Source organism: Odocoileus virginianus, chromosome 28 (assembly GCF_023699985.2).
Source record: "Odocoileus virginianus isolate 20LAN1187 ecotype Illinois chromosome 28, Ovbor_1.2, whole genome shotgun sequence".
Classification (NCBI taxonomy): domain Eukaryota; kingdom Metazoa; phylum Chordata; class Mammalia; order Artiodactyla; family Cervidae; genus Odocoileus; species Odocoileus virginianus.
In genome coordinates, this window is record NC_069701.1 from 32,949,586 (window position 1) to 32,967,978 (window position 18,393).

The 18,393-nt window shown below is 47.8% G+C and overlaps 1 protein-coding gene across 6 annotated transcripts in view; it reads left to right on the top strand.

Annotated features, from left to right (window-relative positions):
• The first annotated feature begins 622 nt into the window (after positions 1-622).
• The window catches only part of CD6 (CD6 molecule), a 44,532-nt gene continuing 26,761 nt past the window's right edge, over positions 623-18,393 (top strand). For 2 of the 6 annotated variants that reach the window (XM_070457422.1, XM_070457428.1), the window contains exon 1: positions 628-902. In XM_070457422.1, coding sequence (XP_070313523.1) covers positions 842-902 — 61 coding nt within the window. In that variant the 5' untranslated portion in view covers positions 628-841. Of the gene's footprint in view, positions 903-18,393 lie in introns of all 6 variants that reach the window. The other 4 variants (XM_070457424.1, XM_070457425.1, XM_070457426.1 and 1 more) reach the window with 3 other exon arrangements.

Below are 18,393 nucleotides of genomic sequence, written 5' to 3' on the forward strand. Positions count from 1 at the left end.
CCACCTCAGCCCCCGCAAAGCCCCCTGCCCCTCAGCTCCTGGCCTTCCTCAAGGCCCAGCGGCCTCCACACATGGCTGCCTGTTGAAAACCTGCTCATCCTTCTGGGTCCAGCTCCTGCGCCTGCCTCCCACAGAGGAATAAATGGGACCCAGCGGTATGGGGGGACTGGAGCCTTCTGTGCCATCTCCGGGGGTGGCTCCAGCTTGCAGAAGGAGGTGGGGGAAAACCATCTCTCAGGACTGTTCTGGTTTACGATACTCAAGCAGAGGCGGAGTCTCTCCATCTTGAAAATGCAAAGCTACACTCTCCTTCCCATTCATCATGGCACCTGAGAACAAGGGAAAGTGTGGGATTCAATTCCATGAGAGCCAGGGCTCATGGACTAGGACGGAACTGGGTCGCTCCTTCACTCTTCGCACATGTATGGATGGAGCGTCTACTTACTATGTACCAGGTCTCCAGAAATAAGGCTTGCCCCGCTCTGCTCCCCTCTTCCTCAGGAGACCCTTGGGCCCCTGGGGCATGTGTGTGTCTCACTCTGAGACTCTTAGGGTTTAGCCAGTCGTGGTGGCCTTGAAGTAGAGGCAGCTGGGCTCTCCTCACCCATATTACCAGCCTGGCTTCCTGGAGACCGAAACCACAAGTAGAGCACAGAGGCGTGAGAGACACTCGCAGGCTGGGCTTGGCCGCATGCGTGCACAGGGTGCTGTCTCCTGCAGAGAAGGAGTTACAGACAGGAGCAGCCAGGGGCCGAGCAGCTGCGAGGGGCCCTCAGCGGCCTGTCCACCTCCTGGCCCTGGGATGGTGCTTCCCACCGGCAGGCACGCATAGCGGTCGGAGATGGCGGCAGACATGGCGCTCTTCTTCGTGGTTGCTGGATTGCTGACGGCAGCTCTCTCAGGTAGCCCCCTCCTCACCTCCTGCCGCTCCTGTGGGAGGGCCTGGGACCTGCCCACCAGGCCCCCTTTCTGGCTGTTTTCTCATGCTCACATTTCTGGAGCCTTCTAGCTAAGACTACAGTCTGGTATGAGGATGGTCCCCAGCTGTGTCAACAGTATTCGGGGCCCAGGGAGGGTACAGGCACCCCTGTGATGGACTGGGGCTGTGCCTGGACAGTGCTAAGAGGATCCCTGAGGGTTAGATAATGTGGGTAGCATGCAAGTTTGTTATCGATGTCTGAGTGTCTGAGGAAGGAGACACCTCCCATCCATAGGCTAAAGATTTCTTGCCAACTTTCAGGAAGGAATGGTTTTCCTTCCAGAGAAGCAGGCTCACTGATGATTGTGTTTTCAACCCCAAAGCTAAGGCTCTGGGTTCACCAGGCTTGTACTGCGCATGGTAGAGTTGTCCTGTAACAAAATTCGGGGAAGCCAAGCAGAGTAGGGGACAGTTGGTCACTGGTGATTCTACCGGGGGTAGTTTAGGGCAGTGGTCCTCAACCTGTTGGGTGCCAGGGACCAGTTTTGTGGAAGACATTTTTTTTCCACCAACCAAGGTGGGGGTGGGATGGTTTCAGAATGATTCAAACACATTCTATTTACTGGGCACTTTATTTCTATTATTATTACATCAACTCTACCTTGGATCATCAGGCATTTAGATCCCGGAGGTTGAGGACTCCTGGTTTAGGGCACAAATGAACAGAAAACCTCTGGAGAGCCAGCTCCTTTCTGATCCTGAGGCCCTCATGAGGACCAAGGCACCGCCTGGAGTGACCTGGGCCAGGCATGAGATGGCGGAAAGGTTTGGGCATTGGGCTGTGCTCATCGGATGCTTGTTGGCCCCCTGAGGAGGGTGGGGTTCAAGGTGGCAGAGGTCCTGCTCTGGGCCCTCATGTCTGGAGGGTAAGGAGATGGGGATGGAAACAGAATTCTGGGCCCAGAAGTCTGGGTCTACTTGGCAGTAGAGATGCTAAGTGCTTTCAGTTTGATGTGAGGGAGACCGTGGAAGGTGCCGTCAGGAAGCCTGGAGCATCTGGGGAGCTATGGAAGGCTCTTCTCTCTGCCTCCATCTGTCTAGAGGCATGTGCTTCCAGCTTCCTGACTTCAGACTGCTTCAGGAAAATCCGATTAGCTGTAGGAGTGGGTATGGGTGTGACTTTGGCACCATATGAGTGGCCGGAAGAGAGGCCTTGCCTGTTCTCACTCTACCACGAGCTTCCGGAGCTCTGCCACTTTCTGCCCCCGAGCTGGACAGACAGATGGTCCGGGAGTGGGCCCCTCACTCTGCATCTCTATCCTCTGTTTCTCATGAGCGGCCGGCTTCAGCTCTGGGTCTGAAAGACCTGCAGGCCCTGGGATCAGGCCTTGCATGGTGTCTGAACGGAGGTAGGAAGCCGGGCTGGGCAGAGCCGAGGAAGGTGGAGTGGAGGGGCACCCGGGCCTGTTCCCTAAGCTTCTCCTTGGCTCTGCCTGGCCCACTCCACTCTCAGGATAGTTACCTCATGTATTCAAAACTGCATTTATACTCAGTTGACTCACTTGTTACTAATACAAGTTCAGTTTTGAAAGGAAACTTTATGTCACAATTTACACATGGAAAACTGACATCATTTGCCACAAATAAAAGGTAAAGATAAGCGTAAAAATATATCGCGGTGAAAACCAGTTCTTATCACTTGTTAGCAAACAGTTAAAACAATGTAACGGCCCTTGAGCCCAAAGCCAGCCCTCTTTGTTAAAGGGGAGATGAGGAGGTGATAAAGACATCCTGCCTCCAAACTGTGATTTTTGTCTTGTGCTCAGTCTTCGTGACCCCATGGACTGTAGCCCGCCAGGCTTCTCTGTCTGGGGGACTTCCCAGGCAAGAATACTGGAGTGGGTTGCCATTTCCTACTCAACGAGAAGGCCCTTTAGGCGGGAATATTTTCCTTGCTCTGTGATTAAATGGCATTAAATGCTGCTCCCTTCAACCCTCCTAAGGGTGCCCAGTGGTATAGATCTTAGTTCTTGGAAATATGACCTGGCAATAGGGGCACTCATGCAGAAGGGAACTTGAGAAAGCAAAGAAAGAAAAACATCGGAGAAGAGGGAGGAAGGAAGGGGAGCTGGGAGGATGAGGTCCATGAAGTTCCAGGGCTTTGCCCCCATGGCTGCATGTGGCCTGGGCGGCTTACCAGGTATGTGGCACGTGGAGTCTGGTTCTCTTGTGTCGTGGTGGACCTGGTCATGGCCCTTGGGCGTTGGGTTGGCCTCCCCTGTCCTTCTCCCCTTTGCAGTCCCAGCTCCAGGCTCCATCCTGGGCCTTGCACTGCAGTTTCTCTGGTCAGGCTGGCCTGGATTCTGGGTTGGCCTCTCAGCAGGTCTTGGTCTGTCCTGATGAGTGACCAGGGCAGGGATCAGGGTCTAGAGACACATGTTTCCCAATTCTCCCCTGGTGATCCCTAGAGACCTGAGCTGGGGACCTATTGGTCCACCTGCCCTCCAGTTCTGCCTCAGTTTCCAGATCAGCCAGGGGGGGGGGGGGGATGGAGAGGTGGAGAGAAGGAGCCAGAAACCCCTGACTGGGGAGTTTTGGAGGGGTGAGTGGGGGAGTCAGGAGGCCATCGGATCCCTGCCACCCTGCATCTCAGTCACCTCTAGTGGGACTTCTTAACTCTGGACCTCAGTTTCTGTGGAACAGGGAGCTTGGACAGACAGCCCTTAAGGCCTCCATCAAATCTGATGCTACGAGAGATGAGAGATGCAGGAACAAAGAGCCCAGCCATTCCTGCCGGGGCCGAGCCGAAGCCAGTGACTCAAATTCCATCTGGACTGTGTTTGGCGAGGTCCTCAAGGGCTGCTGCTGTGCACTTGAAATAGCTATATGTGGTCACTTTAAAAAATAGTTTCTTAAATTAACAAATTTTTAAAAAATCTATTATTTCCTTGTCTTGTATATACACAGACTTCATTTTCTTTATAAGTCCAGTAGCTTTTAAACAACGGCTCTCAAGGACTCTTTGATTAATATTTCAGCAAGTCAGGTTGAACAGAGTAAGCCTCCTTAAATAATAAATACCACTTACAAATGTAGCTGATTTAATTCCCTTAGATCTGTGACGTCTAATTTAGCTGCCACTACAATGTGCCATTTGGAATGTGGTCGTCCAAAGGGAGATGTGTTAGGAATGTAAGATACACAGCAGAGTTTAGAGATTTGTTCAGAGAAAGAATGTAGAAATAACTCATTAATAACTTTTATATTAATTACACATTGAAATGAAAATATTTTAGATATGTTAGGTAAAAGTACTACTGTTATAATTAAGCTTACCTATTCCTTTTTAAAAATGTGGCTGATAGAAAATTTAAAATGATGTATGGAACTCATATTACATTTATATTGGAGATCACTGCCTTAGATATTCTACACTGCATTTATGCCTGTGTGCGTGTAAGTCACTTCAATTATGTCCAACTCTTGCAACCCCATGGACTGTAGCCTGGAAGGCTCCTCCATCCTTGGGATTCTCCAGGCAAGAAAACTGGAATGGGTTGCTGTGCCTTCTTTCAGACACTACATTCATAAATTCAATGTACTTGATTGTCTTATAAATGCCTCAAATACCTCTAAGAAACACAACCTTACCAAGAATTTAAAAGAATTCTTACAGATCTAAAAAACTAACATAAACAAAATGAATATTAAATTCTCTTAAATAGTTTGATCATGTTTACAGACATTGCCAAATTCTTTTTTTTTGCCAAATTCTCTTAATTTTTTAGGTTAAAATTTCAACTGGAGTCAATTACTCAGTCACAAACATGAGATACTCTAGTGACCAAAAATTCTTAAACATTAAAATACAGGATTTTATACACCAACATGCAGAACTTGACCCAACTTAAACTTGACAAAAAGGTACAAATACTATGGGTTTTTGTGTTTTTCATCACCTGTGTATTTTAAATTCTAATCTTCTCGGGCTTAAAAGCCACTTACCAAGGAGAAAAGAGTCATACCACTGCAGGTAACTTGACTTATCCCAAGCAGGCTGGAGTTTCCATATCAGTGGACTGAAATGAGGACAGCTTTTTTGTTGTTTTGCCAAAATAGAAGATAGCATTCTCTTGTGCTGCTGAGGGGTGGTAGCTCATGCCCTCTGACTGGACTGGTCTCTCCACCCACAATCCAAGTTTCACAAACCTAATCCTCTCTATCTCCTCCAACCCAGGGGCTTTTACCACTTGATTGGATTAAATTAAGCAATATTATTATTTTTTAATCTCCCACATTCTTCCTGTCTGGCAAGACTCACTGATCTATGAATAATATATGACAGCCACCTCCATATTTCTCCTAGCTTAGTCTGGTTCTCTGGTCATGCACTTGGTGGGGACAGTTAACGTGGCTGTCACCAGGGTGGTAACAAGGCAAGACAAGGCAGCTCCCAGGGGCTGGCATAGTCAGCCAAACATAACCGATCCCAGAGGGATCCAGAATGAGCGAGAAACACTACCCACAGCATCCCTCATTCAGTTCACATATATTGAAGCCTACTCTGAGTCAGCCTCATTTCTTACAGAAACGCTCAAGAATTAAATTGGGACCCCAGCTGTCGGATTCTGAGGCTGAAGCCGTCCCCCTGGGACAAGGAAGCAGGTGGTCCATTTGAGGCTTTGGGACAGAGGCCTGGAGGAAAAGAACCACCCCCACCCCCCCACCACCACACATACATCCTGGCATGCAGCCTTCACCATCCCTCTGCATGGACCACAACTAAATCCCATGCTGGATTCCCAGCCCTGCACTGAGCAGACTCTGGAGGGGCTGAAATGCCCGGGTCCCTCGCTTTCCCCAGTCTTAGGGTCCTCCAACCCCTCCATCCTACTCTCATCACTGGCACCCCCACATCTGGTCAGGGCGAGGTGCGTCAGAAGAGCAGCATTTTCTGGGGGTCCACATTCCTGCCCCATCTAGGTGTTTACTAAAGCTGCCATTCTACCTGACCATTTGCTTAATATTCTTAATAGATGCTTTAAAGTATAAAGACATTTACTTAAAAAAAAACAAAAACCCTACATATTGCTGCCTTAAAGCCATTGTCAATCACCTGAATGGTAATAACGGTGAAAATAAACATCATGGAAAAATGGTATTCATTTCTGGTCAGACCTGTGGTATTTAATACCATGTCAGTGACCACTTAAATGTGAATTTATAAATGTTACACAGCCAGGACAAAGATCTCATATATGTAAGTACAGGATTTAGTGGTTAACATAATGTCGTTTGTACCATAAGCTCGTTTACCCACATGAAGACCCCATTGTGTAGGTGAGGAAACTGAGGTTTAGCGAGGCTCAGCCCTGTCCAAAGTCTGTGGCTAAGACCTGCCAGGGCTTGAGCTGAAGTCTTCTGACCGGCAGCTCTAAGCTCTCTCCGCGGGGAAAGGCAGCTTGGCCTGTCTCCCGGCTGGCTGCCCTCCAAGGATGAGGCATCTCCCCCAGATATTGTACTCTCCTAGGCTTGCAGCCTCAATACTGGGTCCAGAGATGGCCCAAAGGGGCCTCAGGGATGGGTCCTGGGGCCCCCAAAAGACTTTCAAGGGACAGATGGAAGCAAATGAGCTGCCTCCCTCCACAAGGCCCAGCCTTCATGGACTTCCTGAACATGTACCCTGCCCACCAGGCCAGGGATGATCTAAGTGAAGCTAAAGAGACATCGTGTCAAAGAGATAACCATAAGCCAAAGGAGAGCTTGCATGGCAGAGGGCTCCATTTATCCACATTTATTTAGCATCTGTCGGGAAGATCCCCTGGAGAAGGAAGTGGCAACCCACTCCAGTACTCTTGCCTGAAAAATTTCAAGGACAGAGGAGCCTGGTGGGCTATAGTCCATGGGGTCACAAAGAGTCGGACACGACTGAGTGACTTCACACTCACTCACTGTGTGCCAGGCCCTGAGCTGGCACTGAGATATGAAGGCTTGACGTTGAACGTGTTAAATGTTGAAGTGAAAGTGGCTCAGTCGTGTCCAACTCTTTGCGACCCCGTGGCCTACAAAGTCCATGGAATTCTCTAGGCCAGAATACTAGAGTGGGTAGCCTTTCCCTTCTCCAGGGGATCATCCCAACCCAATGATCGAACCCAGGTCTCCCACATTGCAGGAAGATTCTTTACCAGCTGAGCCACAGGGACAGTGGTAAAACATACAAGTGTCACCCGGGGATACAGGTGCAATCTGATGACAGTCATAGCCACCATCCATTGCAGGGGATTTACATTCTCCAAGCACCAGCCATGATTATTCTGTCCTCCCTTGACATTGGGGTACTTGCCCCCATTTTATATTAATAGGTGGGGAAACAGAGGCTCAGAAAGTTTTGTACTTTGTCCCAGTCTGTGACTGATGCTGAGCTTAATTCCATGGGTTTAAATCCATGATGCTGAGTTTAAAACACGGGTTTTAGAACTCCAAAACCCACGTTCTCCATCACTGGGTTGCACTGTTTCCGGGAGCTGGAAATCAGAACAGGGAGAGCTTGAACTTGCCAGAGAGGGGCTGGACACGGGGACAAGAAGACTTTGTATACGAAAATATGATGGCAAAAGACATCTTAGGCCCAAAGACACTTTTACAAAATTTTGTTTATTTTCTTTGACATTTTAAAAAAATGATTGCCCGCGAACGCTGGTGAGATCCTTGTGTTGTGTGGGTATCGATTTCCTGGTTTTGGTGAGTTACTCTAGTTATAGAGCGGGTCACCATCCGGGGAAGCTGGATTTTTCTGTGTTATTCTGTGCATGGGATTTCTCTGTGCTATTCTGGCAACTTCTTGTGAGTCTATAATTTCAAAATAAAAAGTTAAAGGGAAAAAAAAAAAAGGCATTTCAGGCAAAAGGACCATTTGAGCAGAATCTGGAGAGCAAGATCTAAGACCTGTTGGATGGGTAGGGCCCCAGAGCCCAGAAGAGCTGGGTGCCAGGCTCTCTAACTGCTGACTCACCCAGACTGCTGTGTCATGAGGGTGCAGTGAGCATGCCAGGCACAGAGACTGGCACAGAGACGACTCCCACAGACCATACATTTACCTGCGCCAGGCCAACCGGGCAGTGCTTTGTAAATTCATACACCTGTCTTGCCCTCCTCACAGCCCTGTGAAGTCTGATTATGAGCGCCACTTTACTGATCAAGTAGCAGGGGCTCAGAGAGGTGAAGTGACTTTTCCAGGATGGCACAGCAAATAGTCGGTTGAAAGATAAACTGAGGCATATTAAAATGCAGTAAAAATCTAAAAGGCCAATTTTTAATGCAGTAAAAATTTAAAAGGCCAAAAAGCAGTTAGAATTGGCAGCATGCACTCTGACAGAAAGGACAGGTATATAAGGGGATTTTTATTTTGTTTTCGGACTTTAAATTTTGTATTGGGGTATGGCTGATTAACAATGAGTGGTAGTTTCAGGTGAACAGTGAAGGGACTCAGCCATGCAAATACATGTATCCTTTCTCCCCAAAACCCCCCTCCCATCTAGGCTGTCACATAACATTGAGCAGAGTTTACAATATTGTGTTAGTTTTAGGTGTATAGCAAAGTGATTCAGTTATACATGCATATATATCTGTTTTTCAGATTATTTATGCTTATAGGTTATTACAAAAAATCGAGTATAGTTCCCTGTGCTATATAGTAGGTCTTTGTTGGTTATCACAAAATTGCTTTCTTTTAGGAATGGCAGGGTCTAGTAGGCAGATGACTTAACTAGCCCTGGTTAGGTGAAACCATAAAGTCTCGATTTAGTGATATGGGGCTTAGCATAAGCAACCCCATTTGGGGCTCCTTGGTTTTAAGAAGGCTCGCAGCTAACTATTAGGTACCAGATCTTTTTTTTTTTTTAATTCTATTTATTCATTTATTTTTGGCTGCATTGGTGTCTTTCTTGCTTTATGTGGGTTTTCTCTTGCAGTTGCAGTGAGCTGAGGCAACTCTTGGATGCAGGATTCTCATTGTGGTGCACTCTCTTATTGCGGAGCACAAGCTCTAGGCTCTTGGGCTTTGGTAATTGCAGTGTACAGGCTCTGTAGTTGGGTGCATGGGCTTAGTTGCTCTGAGACATGTGGAATCTTCTTGGACCAGAGATTGAGCCCGTGTCTTCTGCATTGGCAGGTGGATTCTTATCCACTGTGCTGCCTGGGAAGTCTGGTGCCAAATCTTTAACTTGACTTATGACTCCAAATCCATAATGTTTCCCTGCCCTGGAAGATGGGCAGCGTTTGGGAACCCGTCCACATCAATTTTTCTAGGAAAGGTCTCCCACTCTCTGGAGAGTTTTCACCTCAGCTGGGCTGTCATGGAACGAGGGTGAAGAAACTCTAGAAGGGACTTATGTGTCAGAAGCCACTTTCCTGGCCAGCTGAGCTTCTACCCAGCCTTGGTTTCCCCAGTTGTAAAGTGGGATCAGTGGCAACCTCCGGAGCCCAGGGTTGGGATGAGGCTGCATAAGATGTTGGCTGTGAAGTACCTGGGGAAACTCAGGGCTCCTTGGGGCCCCAAAGAGTCCCACAGCCAGGGCGTGGAGCTGGGCCTCAGGGAGGGAGCTCACGGGGACAGTGGAGGGAAGCCCGGGTTTCCGCCCACCATTTTGTAGACTCCTGTGGCCAAACTGCCTCTGCCTAAAAATGGTAGCTGAGGCAGACCCCAGGAAGCCAGCCCCGGCAGGGAGGCAGGGCTGATGGGCTGGGGAGGAGGCTGTGGGGGCCTTGGGAGATGCTGGATTAGGGTAGTATGCTGGAAAAGAGACCCCCTTCTTTTCCCCTGCAAGGGGGATGCCCCGGATCTCCACTGTGTGTCAGAGATGGCAGAACACATCAGAAGTTCCAGCCTCTAAGTTTCCGGGTCACCCCAACCACTCCACTGTGACCCTGAACTGAGCTGGACTCTTCTGGCAGGGCCAGCCCAGCCCAGGGAGTCTGCACCGAGGGTTGGGGGCCTGGGCTGCGGGGTTCTGAGTGAGGGGCTCCTTAGAGCTGACAGCTTCTCAGGGTGTCCTGAGGATCCTATCTGAGTGCCCTGCTTTCAATTTGAAAGTCACCTACTGAACCCTGAGCCAGGGAGAACACAGAGGTGAAGTCACTGTGTCCTGAGCTGTGTGCAAAGCCACGCACGGCTCTGCCATCTTGCAGGAGCACAAAGTAATGCTTGGAAAACTGGAGCCATGCAGATAGTTGCTGACAGAACTGGGACCAGAGTGGCTTTCTGGTCTCTGACCAACCCATCCCCACCAGCTGCCTCTTCCGAAATAGGGCTTCAGGAAAGATTTTCTCTATACTTCGGTATAAGTTTTTGCTAGTTGTGTTCATCTCTTCCAGGAGGGGTGCCTGGGAGCAGAGCTGGGGTGGGGAAGTCAGGGCAGAGGTGGCAAAGTGTGTCCAGGACAGGGAGAATGTTCACTCCTCAATCTGCTTAGTGAGACCACCTATCTGTCTTTCTTTCAGCTAAAGTAAACATACTTGCCAAATGAACCAAGTTTCTTGGAGAGATATGCTGCACTCTCCAGATGGGATTCTAGAAATATCAGAATGAGATAGTTGGATGGCATCACTAAATCAATGAACATGAGTTTGAGCAAACTCGGGGAGATGGTGAAGGACAGGGAAGCCTGACGTGCTGCAGTCCGTGGGGTCGCAAAGAGTTGAACATGACTTAGTGACTGAACAACAATAACAAGCTGAGTTGGAAGACTTCATCCCCAGAGGGCTGCCAGCCATTGACATCTACCCATTTGTCAGAAGAGGGAATTGAGCTGCAAAGTGGGGAGTGAGGTACCCAAGGTCACGGTCAGGGGTGAGAAGTTTGCTCAGCAGGCTCTGCCCTGGGTCCCTTCCACATATTATCCAGAGGGCCCACATGAGTCCTCAGTTCCCCCACCTCCATGTGGATATGTCAGGGGAGCACTGTGGGCCGACGTGGTCTGAGGTGAGCACAGCTGACCCTGGTCTCTGAGACGTCAGCCTCGTGAGGTGAGGAGCTAGTTTCCTACAGCCACTTTGCCTCCACCGTTTCAATGGCTCCTCAACTCCTCGCCTTCTTTCTAGCTTAGCATTTTAGGTTTTTTTAAAAAAAAATTATTTCAGCGCAATTTTAGACTTCCTGCGAATCTGCAAAAATAATACAAAGATTTTCCTTGTGCTCTTTACTCAGACTCCCTGACTGGTTAATATTTTTTTTATCATTTTCTCTATTTTTCTACCACATTTTTCTTAAACCACTTGAGAGCAAGTTGTAGATATAATGGCCCTTTCTCTTAAATATGTCTACATGTCCTAAAAAAAAAAAATAGGAGCATTCTCTTATGTAACCACAGTGCCTGTATCTAAATCAGGTGATTAACATCACTACAAAAATAATCTACAGAACTTTCTCAGATTTTTCCAAAACAATTTGCCTTAGAGGCAAAAGAAAATTCTATGGAGTGTATTGTGTTTCACTCTCCTGATTTTCTGGAGCAGTTGCTCAGATTTTCTTTCTCTTTTATGGTATCGATCATTTTGAAGAGTCCAGGCTAGTTATTCTATAAAATGTTCTTCGTCAGGGCTTGTCTGAAGGTCCCTCATGATTAGTTGTTCTTATTTTGTCAGGAGTGTCACAGAAGTGAAGCCGAGTCCTTCTCGGACGCGGTATAAGCTCATCCCATTACCAGTGGTCTCATTTGGGTTGCTTGGATTAAGGTGTTGTCTGCTAGGTAAAGTCACTCATCTCCTTTGTAATGAATATGTCTGTCATGGACAGATTCTCTGAGAATATTTTGGTCCTCTTCAAATCTTTACCCACTCACAGTAATATTATGACTGATTCCAGTCTGAATCAGTTATTGTCATGATAGTGTCTTGATGGTGATGTTGTAAAGCCTTCATTCTTTTACAGGTATAACTGCTGACATGGCTTTCTCTGCTGGCTCAGTGGGTGGGAACCAGTTGGCTCAGTGTCCTGAAGGCTGGTGCTGACGGGCCCTGTGTAGGGCCCTCAGGCTGAGCCTCTGATGGCCGCCATCTTGCCTGCCTCCTTGTGGCGCCCTGTGGACTCCCCCTTGCTCCCTGACCACCCTCCCTTCACCTTTACAGCTTCCTGCTGTTCATTTGTGGAGCTCCTATTATGAGTGGGCACTGTTTTCAGCCACTGAGGATGTGGGACAAAGCACCAGACTTTAAGGAGCTTATATGCTAGTGGAGAAAATAGACAAATAGTAAACACATTTAAAAATTAGTATTGGGACTTCCCTGGAAGTCCAGTGGTTAAGACTTTGCCTTCCGACGCAGGGGGTGCAGGTTCGATTCCTGATCAGGGAGCTAAGATCCCACATGCCTTGGGGCCAACTCCCCCGAAACATTTAAAAAATAGTATCATTTCGGAGAGGAAAATGTGCTACAAGGGAAGTAGAACCAAGGAAGGCAGATAGAGAGATTGAAATGGAGATTTAGGACAGGCCTCTGAGAGCCTGTGAGCAGAGACCTGACTGATGAGATGAGCCGGCCTTGCCGAGATCAGGGAGCAGGACATTGCAGGCAGAGGGCATGGCAGGTGCAAAGGCCCTGAGGCAGAAGTGAGGTCGACACAATGGAGGAGATTACAGAGGGAGGGGGAGTTGGAGATGGAAAGGTTGGTGGTGTCAAGAAAAACATCAGTATGGACTTGGAATTAATCCAGAGGAAATGGAAAATCAGAGTTTTAAGTGTACAAGGATGTGATATGACTCATCCTTGTGCTTAGTCACTCAGTTGTGTCTGACCCTTTTTGATCCTTTGGACTATAGGCAGCTGGACTCCTCTGTCCGTGGGATTTTTCAGGCAAAAACACTGGAGTGGGTTGTCATTTCCTTCTTCATGGGAACTTTCTGACCCAGGGATTGAACCAGCATCTCTTGTGTCTCTTGTGTCACAGGTGGATTCTTCACCTGCTAAGCCATCGGGGAAGTCCTTATGCATATACAGTTATTTAACAAATATTTTTTTAGTCAGCTTCGTATGTAAACCTAAGTAAGTTTATTTAAACCTTGAAATTCTCCCGGTTTCCTATATCTCAAACCAATGTTACTTCAATAAGTTGATTTATCCACATAAACAGATGAGTCCTTCAGAACGACTGTGTCATTCACTAGCCTGCTATCCAAACCTAAGTCAGCTCTCCCCGTGTTAAAAAGTCTAAGACGTTAAAAGTAGAGAAGCCTGACAATAAGACTTGCAATCCTCAGGAATGAAGAACTGGAAAAGGAATCATTTGCTTACTATGGGATTCAATACAATTTAATCTTGAATCTGAAGGTCATCTGGTTAGGAAATACTGCATAGCTGGTGGAAGGACCAGCTGGGTGGAGGTGGTGGGGACAGCGGGAGCTGTGTTCTGAAGCGCTGTCTGCTCGGCAGCCTCAAATCAGGGGCCATTGGAGGTAATAGAACCCAATCCCCTCTGGCTGACCCCAACTTGCCCAACTCACCTATTTTTACCGTGGATACTCGGAGGCCCAAAATGGGACAGGGACTCACCCAAGGTCATAATAATGGCCAGTCTCTATTCTACCATCTCTCCTTGTCACTCCCACCCAGTTCCAGCTGAGAATTCAGACACGATGTAAGCATTAGTCACCCTTATTGTAAAAATGCTATAACAGCCACATTAAAAGCCATCTCACCCAGCACCCTCACACAACATGGCCTTTCGTTCTCGGAGAGGGACTGTGTGAGGCTCTGGGGCGTGGTGGGTGTTTAGTCTCATCAGGATGGAGCTGGGTGCGCTGAGGGGCACCGTGTTGGTTCTGATGAATATTTATCAGAATGGCTGTGAGAGTGTGAATTCTGGGGTCTCAGAGACCAGCATTTGCTCTTAAGCTCCACCACCTCCTCTGTGACCTTGGGCAAGTTTCTGAACCTCTCTGAAGGAAAATGAGTATGACTAGAATGTCAGCATCCCAATTTTTGCTCTCTGAAGTGAAGTGTTAGCATATGTTATATAATGTCTCAGGGGCCTGAGCAGCCCCTGTAACCAAGTACATTAACATTTCTGCAGCAAAATATATGATTTTTCACACATTACAGAATAAATAAAGACCATGAAACAACCCTGCGTCATTTCAGGTCGGGAAGGCCACTCACAGAGTTATGAAAAACCCAGTGGTATCTGAGAGCTTCAGAATTGCAGTAAAGGATTGTATAAAGCACGTTGCCAAATAGTAAAGAAGAGTCAGGCCCCATGACAGTCATTTTCTCTTTCAGTCTCCCAGCATCACCAGGAGGTGGCTGTTAATGTCACCACTTTTGTGGACAAAGGTCATGGAGGATACTAGAGGTTAAGGAAGAGCGGCTATGTGTACACGTAAAACTGATTCACTTTGCTGCATGCCTGAAATTAACACCACATTTTAAGTCAGTACTGTATGCCAATAAAATTTCTTTTTAAGAAAAAGAAAAGAAATCCAGATCCTAGTATTAAGAGGAAGAGATGAGATTCGACTCCAAAGCCTGTGCATGTGTATTCAGTTGCTTCAGTTGTGTCCAAGTCTTTGTGACCCTGTGATCTGCAGCCCGCCAGGCTCCTCTGTCCACGGAATTCTCCAGGCAAGAATACTGGAGTGGACTGCTGTGTCCTCCTTCGGGGGATCTTCCCAACCCAGGGATCGAGCCTGGGTCTCTTACGTCTGCCAGCATTGGCAGGTGGGTTCTTCACCACCAGCACTACCTGCTTCCCACCCTGCTGTGCTGCCCCCGGCCCTGTGGAGGTGGCTTCTTGACCTCTCTGCTCCCCAGGACGCTGGAGTTTAGAAACAGAGCTGCCAGCCAGTGGAGTGGATTGGGAGGGTGGGATGCAGCTGGGAATAGGTTGGGAGGTCAGTTGGCTGAGCCAGACACTTACACCAAAGCAGTGGGTGTTGGTTGCTAGAGCCTGGGGTGCCCACCTTATACCTCTACAAAACTTCCCAAGGGTCCAGCATACTTTGGCACTGACCAGACATTCAGCTGACTCTCTGGTTGCCCCAGTTTAAAGGCCTCTTTATTTTACCTTTCAAATTAATTTGTTTATTTCTGGCATCGCTGAGTCTTCATTGCCGAGCACAGGCTTTCTCTAGTTGTGGTGAGCAAGGGATACTCTCTAGTTGTGGTGCGTGGGCCTCTTATTGCAGCGGTTCGTCTTGTTGCAGAGCACGAGCTCTAGGGTGTGTGAGCTTCAGTAGTTGCAGCTCGAGGGCTCTAGAGCACCAGCTCAGTAGCTGTGGCTCACAGGTTTAGTTGCCCAGTGGCATGTGGAATCTTCCTGGACCAGGGGTTGTACCCACATCCCCTGCGTTGGCAGGAGGATTCAGCCACTGGACCACTCAGGGGAGTCCTGAAGGCCTCTTTTGACACCATGGGGAGAGACACTGGCCAGAGAGCTTACCCATCATTGGGGTTCGGGGGCGGAGAAAGCAACAATGTCTTCTCAGCATTTAAGTCAGGGCTCAAGCACTTTTGCAAGTAAGGATGGGGGAAGCCCCGTGGTGCCAGGTCACTGGTGGGGAGAAAGGGTGACATGGAGAGTGAAAGTTCACTGCCCCACGTGCCCTTGCCTCCAAGCCCTCTCACCCTCCAGAAAGATACATGTTAGATCCCCCCAGGTTGTTTGGCAAAGACTTGGATATCTCCTGCTCTCCATGACATTCTCATCCTTGAGAACTCCTGCTTATCCTCTAAGACGCCTCTCAACTGTCCCTGTCAAAGTTATGCCCTCTCATCTATTTTTTGCCCCGGACTAGCACTTCTACTTGATCATAATCAACTATGAATACACCTGTTTCCCCCACCATGGTGAGGGGCCTGGTACAGAGCCTGGCTGAAAGGGAGGGAAGGAGGGAGGGAGAAGAGAAGGAGGCATGAAAAGAGGAAAGAAAGGAAGGGAGGAAGGGCACCTTCCTGACTAAGGGTTGGGATAAGCAAGAACGTGAAAGAAGTTTGAGCCACCTCGGAAGCTCCCTAGACAAGACTTATGAAGGGGAGTGTGGGGTGATGCTAGGCCCCACAGCCCAGAAGTGGGCTTGAATTTAGAGAGACCAGAGCTGAATTCGGGCTCTGCCTCTTAGTGACTGTGACCTTGAGCAAGTCAGTTTGAGTTCTCATCTGGAAAACTGAGACTTCAGTGGGTCCAACGGAAAGTAATTAGAGAGAATGTGCTGTATGTAAAAGCAGGTAAACACACATGCTACCACCACCCAGGGAACCCAAATTTATTTCCTGGACTTGAACTCATGGGTCTGGTTGGCCATGTGGCCATTGACCGCTGCCGGCCTTCAGCTGCTAAATGGCACAAGATGGCCTTGGAGATCCAGGCTGAACATTCCCCCATGTCTTCTCAGCTTCCCCTCTGAACCTGGATTTGGGTCTGGATTTGTTTAGGGAGTGGAGGTGGGTGATGTTGGGAGGGGTGGGGCCCCTTGGGGCTGATGGGCACATACTGACCAGGGTTGGTCCCCATTCTGTTCCAAGCCCAAGGTTCCTCCCGCTGAGGACTGTGTTGCCTTCCTAGGAAGGGTGTCAGTGACTTCCAACAGCTTCTAGATACTGACATTAAGGGCGCCCTTCTCTTAAGGGGGCTTTAGACCATGTCAGGAAGGTGTCAGCATCACCCCTTGAGAGTTGGGGGGATTTTCACCCCTTGCCCACACACAAGCTTCATTCACCCAGAAACTGCTGCTCCAGCAGCTCTCGGCAACTTCGACCCAGAGTCACTCCTGCGAGCCGGTGGGTGGGGACCGGCCCCCTGGAAAATCCTGCATGACCCAGCAGAGTTTCAGCTTCCACTGAAACCCAACCCTGCCCTTTGCACAGAGGGCTGGGCTCTGGGGGATTTTATTCTTGCATTTCACATACCTGAGTTTCTCGCTAAACATGGCAGGCCCTGTCGTGCCTCTGGGCCTTTGCACGTGCTGTGCCCACCTACCCAGAATGCCCCTCTTCTCCTCTCACTTGAGGATGCTGCCTGGCACAGTGGAAAGGGTGACTCTGGAGAACGAACTTGGATTTCTATTCTGGCTCTGTCATCGCCAAGCTCTGCGACCTTGGATTAGTAATAATTCCTCTGAGCCTCTTTGTTGGTAAAATGGGTCTCATAATAGCACCTCCTCACAGGGTTTTCATGTGGGTTCTGTGTGACAACATATATGAAGCTCTTGTTTCAGTAAATATGCCCTAATGAAATGTCCCTTGACCATCAGGGCCTGGCCCAAAGGTCAGCTCTCCTGCAGTAACTTCCCGAGCAGGCAGTCTAGAAAACCCTCTGTCTGGGTTCCAATCCTGCTTTGCCTCTTATAAGCCCTGGTTCTGGAAAGTTCCTTCACCTCTCTTGGACCCTAAATTTCCCCATTTGTAAAGTGGGAATAATAGTACTTTTCTGTGAACATCATGATGAAACAAAAGAATTTAAAAAAACACCCATGTAAGCACACAACACTCATTGGCAGGGGCACGGATATGATTCAAGCAATTTACAAAGCTTTTTCACATATGTTGTCATTTTTAAAAAGTGTTGCTTTCATTTTCATCATTTCATTACAGAATTCATCATTTCATTACAGAATTCATCATTTCATTACAGAATTTTCATCATTCATTACAGAATTTAGCAACTTCAGGAATACAAAGAAAAATACCTACCTATAATAAAAGCTGTTGTTATTACTCTGTTATAGAATCTTCTAGGAATGGCAACCTACTCCAGTATTCTTGCTTGGAGAATCCCATGGACAGAGGAGCCTGGCTCGCAAGAGTTGGACATGACTTAGTGACTAAACCACCACCACCAGACATTTTGTTAGAGAGAAATATTGCGAACACACGGAAGTGCACTGACAGTGTTTCCACAACCCCTAGGCATTCCTACCACCCAGACTGAAGAAATGCTGACATTTTTGCCATATTTTCTCAGATCTATTTTAATAAGGAAGAAAACCACACAGATGCAGTTGAAATATTTTCTTATCCCTCCCTCCCCAGAACACTCATGCTCCAAAGTGTGGTGTGTCCCTTCTTTTCCATGTTTTATACTTTTATTACACAAAAATGTATCAATACCAGATAGATAGTACGTCCTCCATATTTTCTATACACGGTATCATATTGGACATATTGTTCTACAACTTACTTCTCTTGCTCAGAATACATTTCAAAGATCTATCCAAGTGGGTAGATATAGATCTAGTTCACTTTTTTAATGAAACAATTTGTTCTATAAATATAGCACAGTTTCTTTAATGATTTCTTGCTCATGAGCTGTTAGATTACTTCTAATTTTCTCTGATTACAAGCAGTGCTGTGGTAAAAATCCCTGTGCATGTCTGTGTGTGAACATGTCAGCGAATACTTTTCTAAGCTATAAATAGAAAGGTATCGTTTTGTAGTCAAGACTATCAGCATCTTCAATTCTATGAGGTTTCATTGGCCATTTTCTCTAC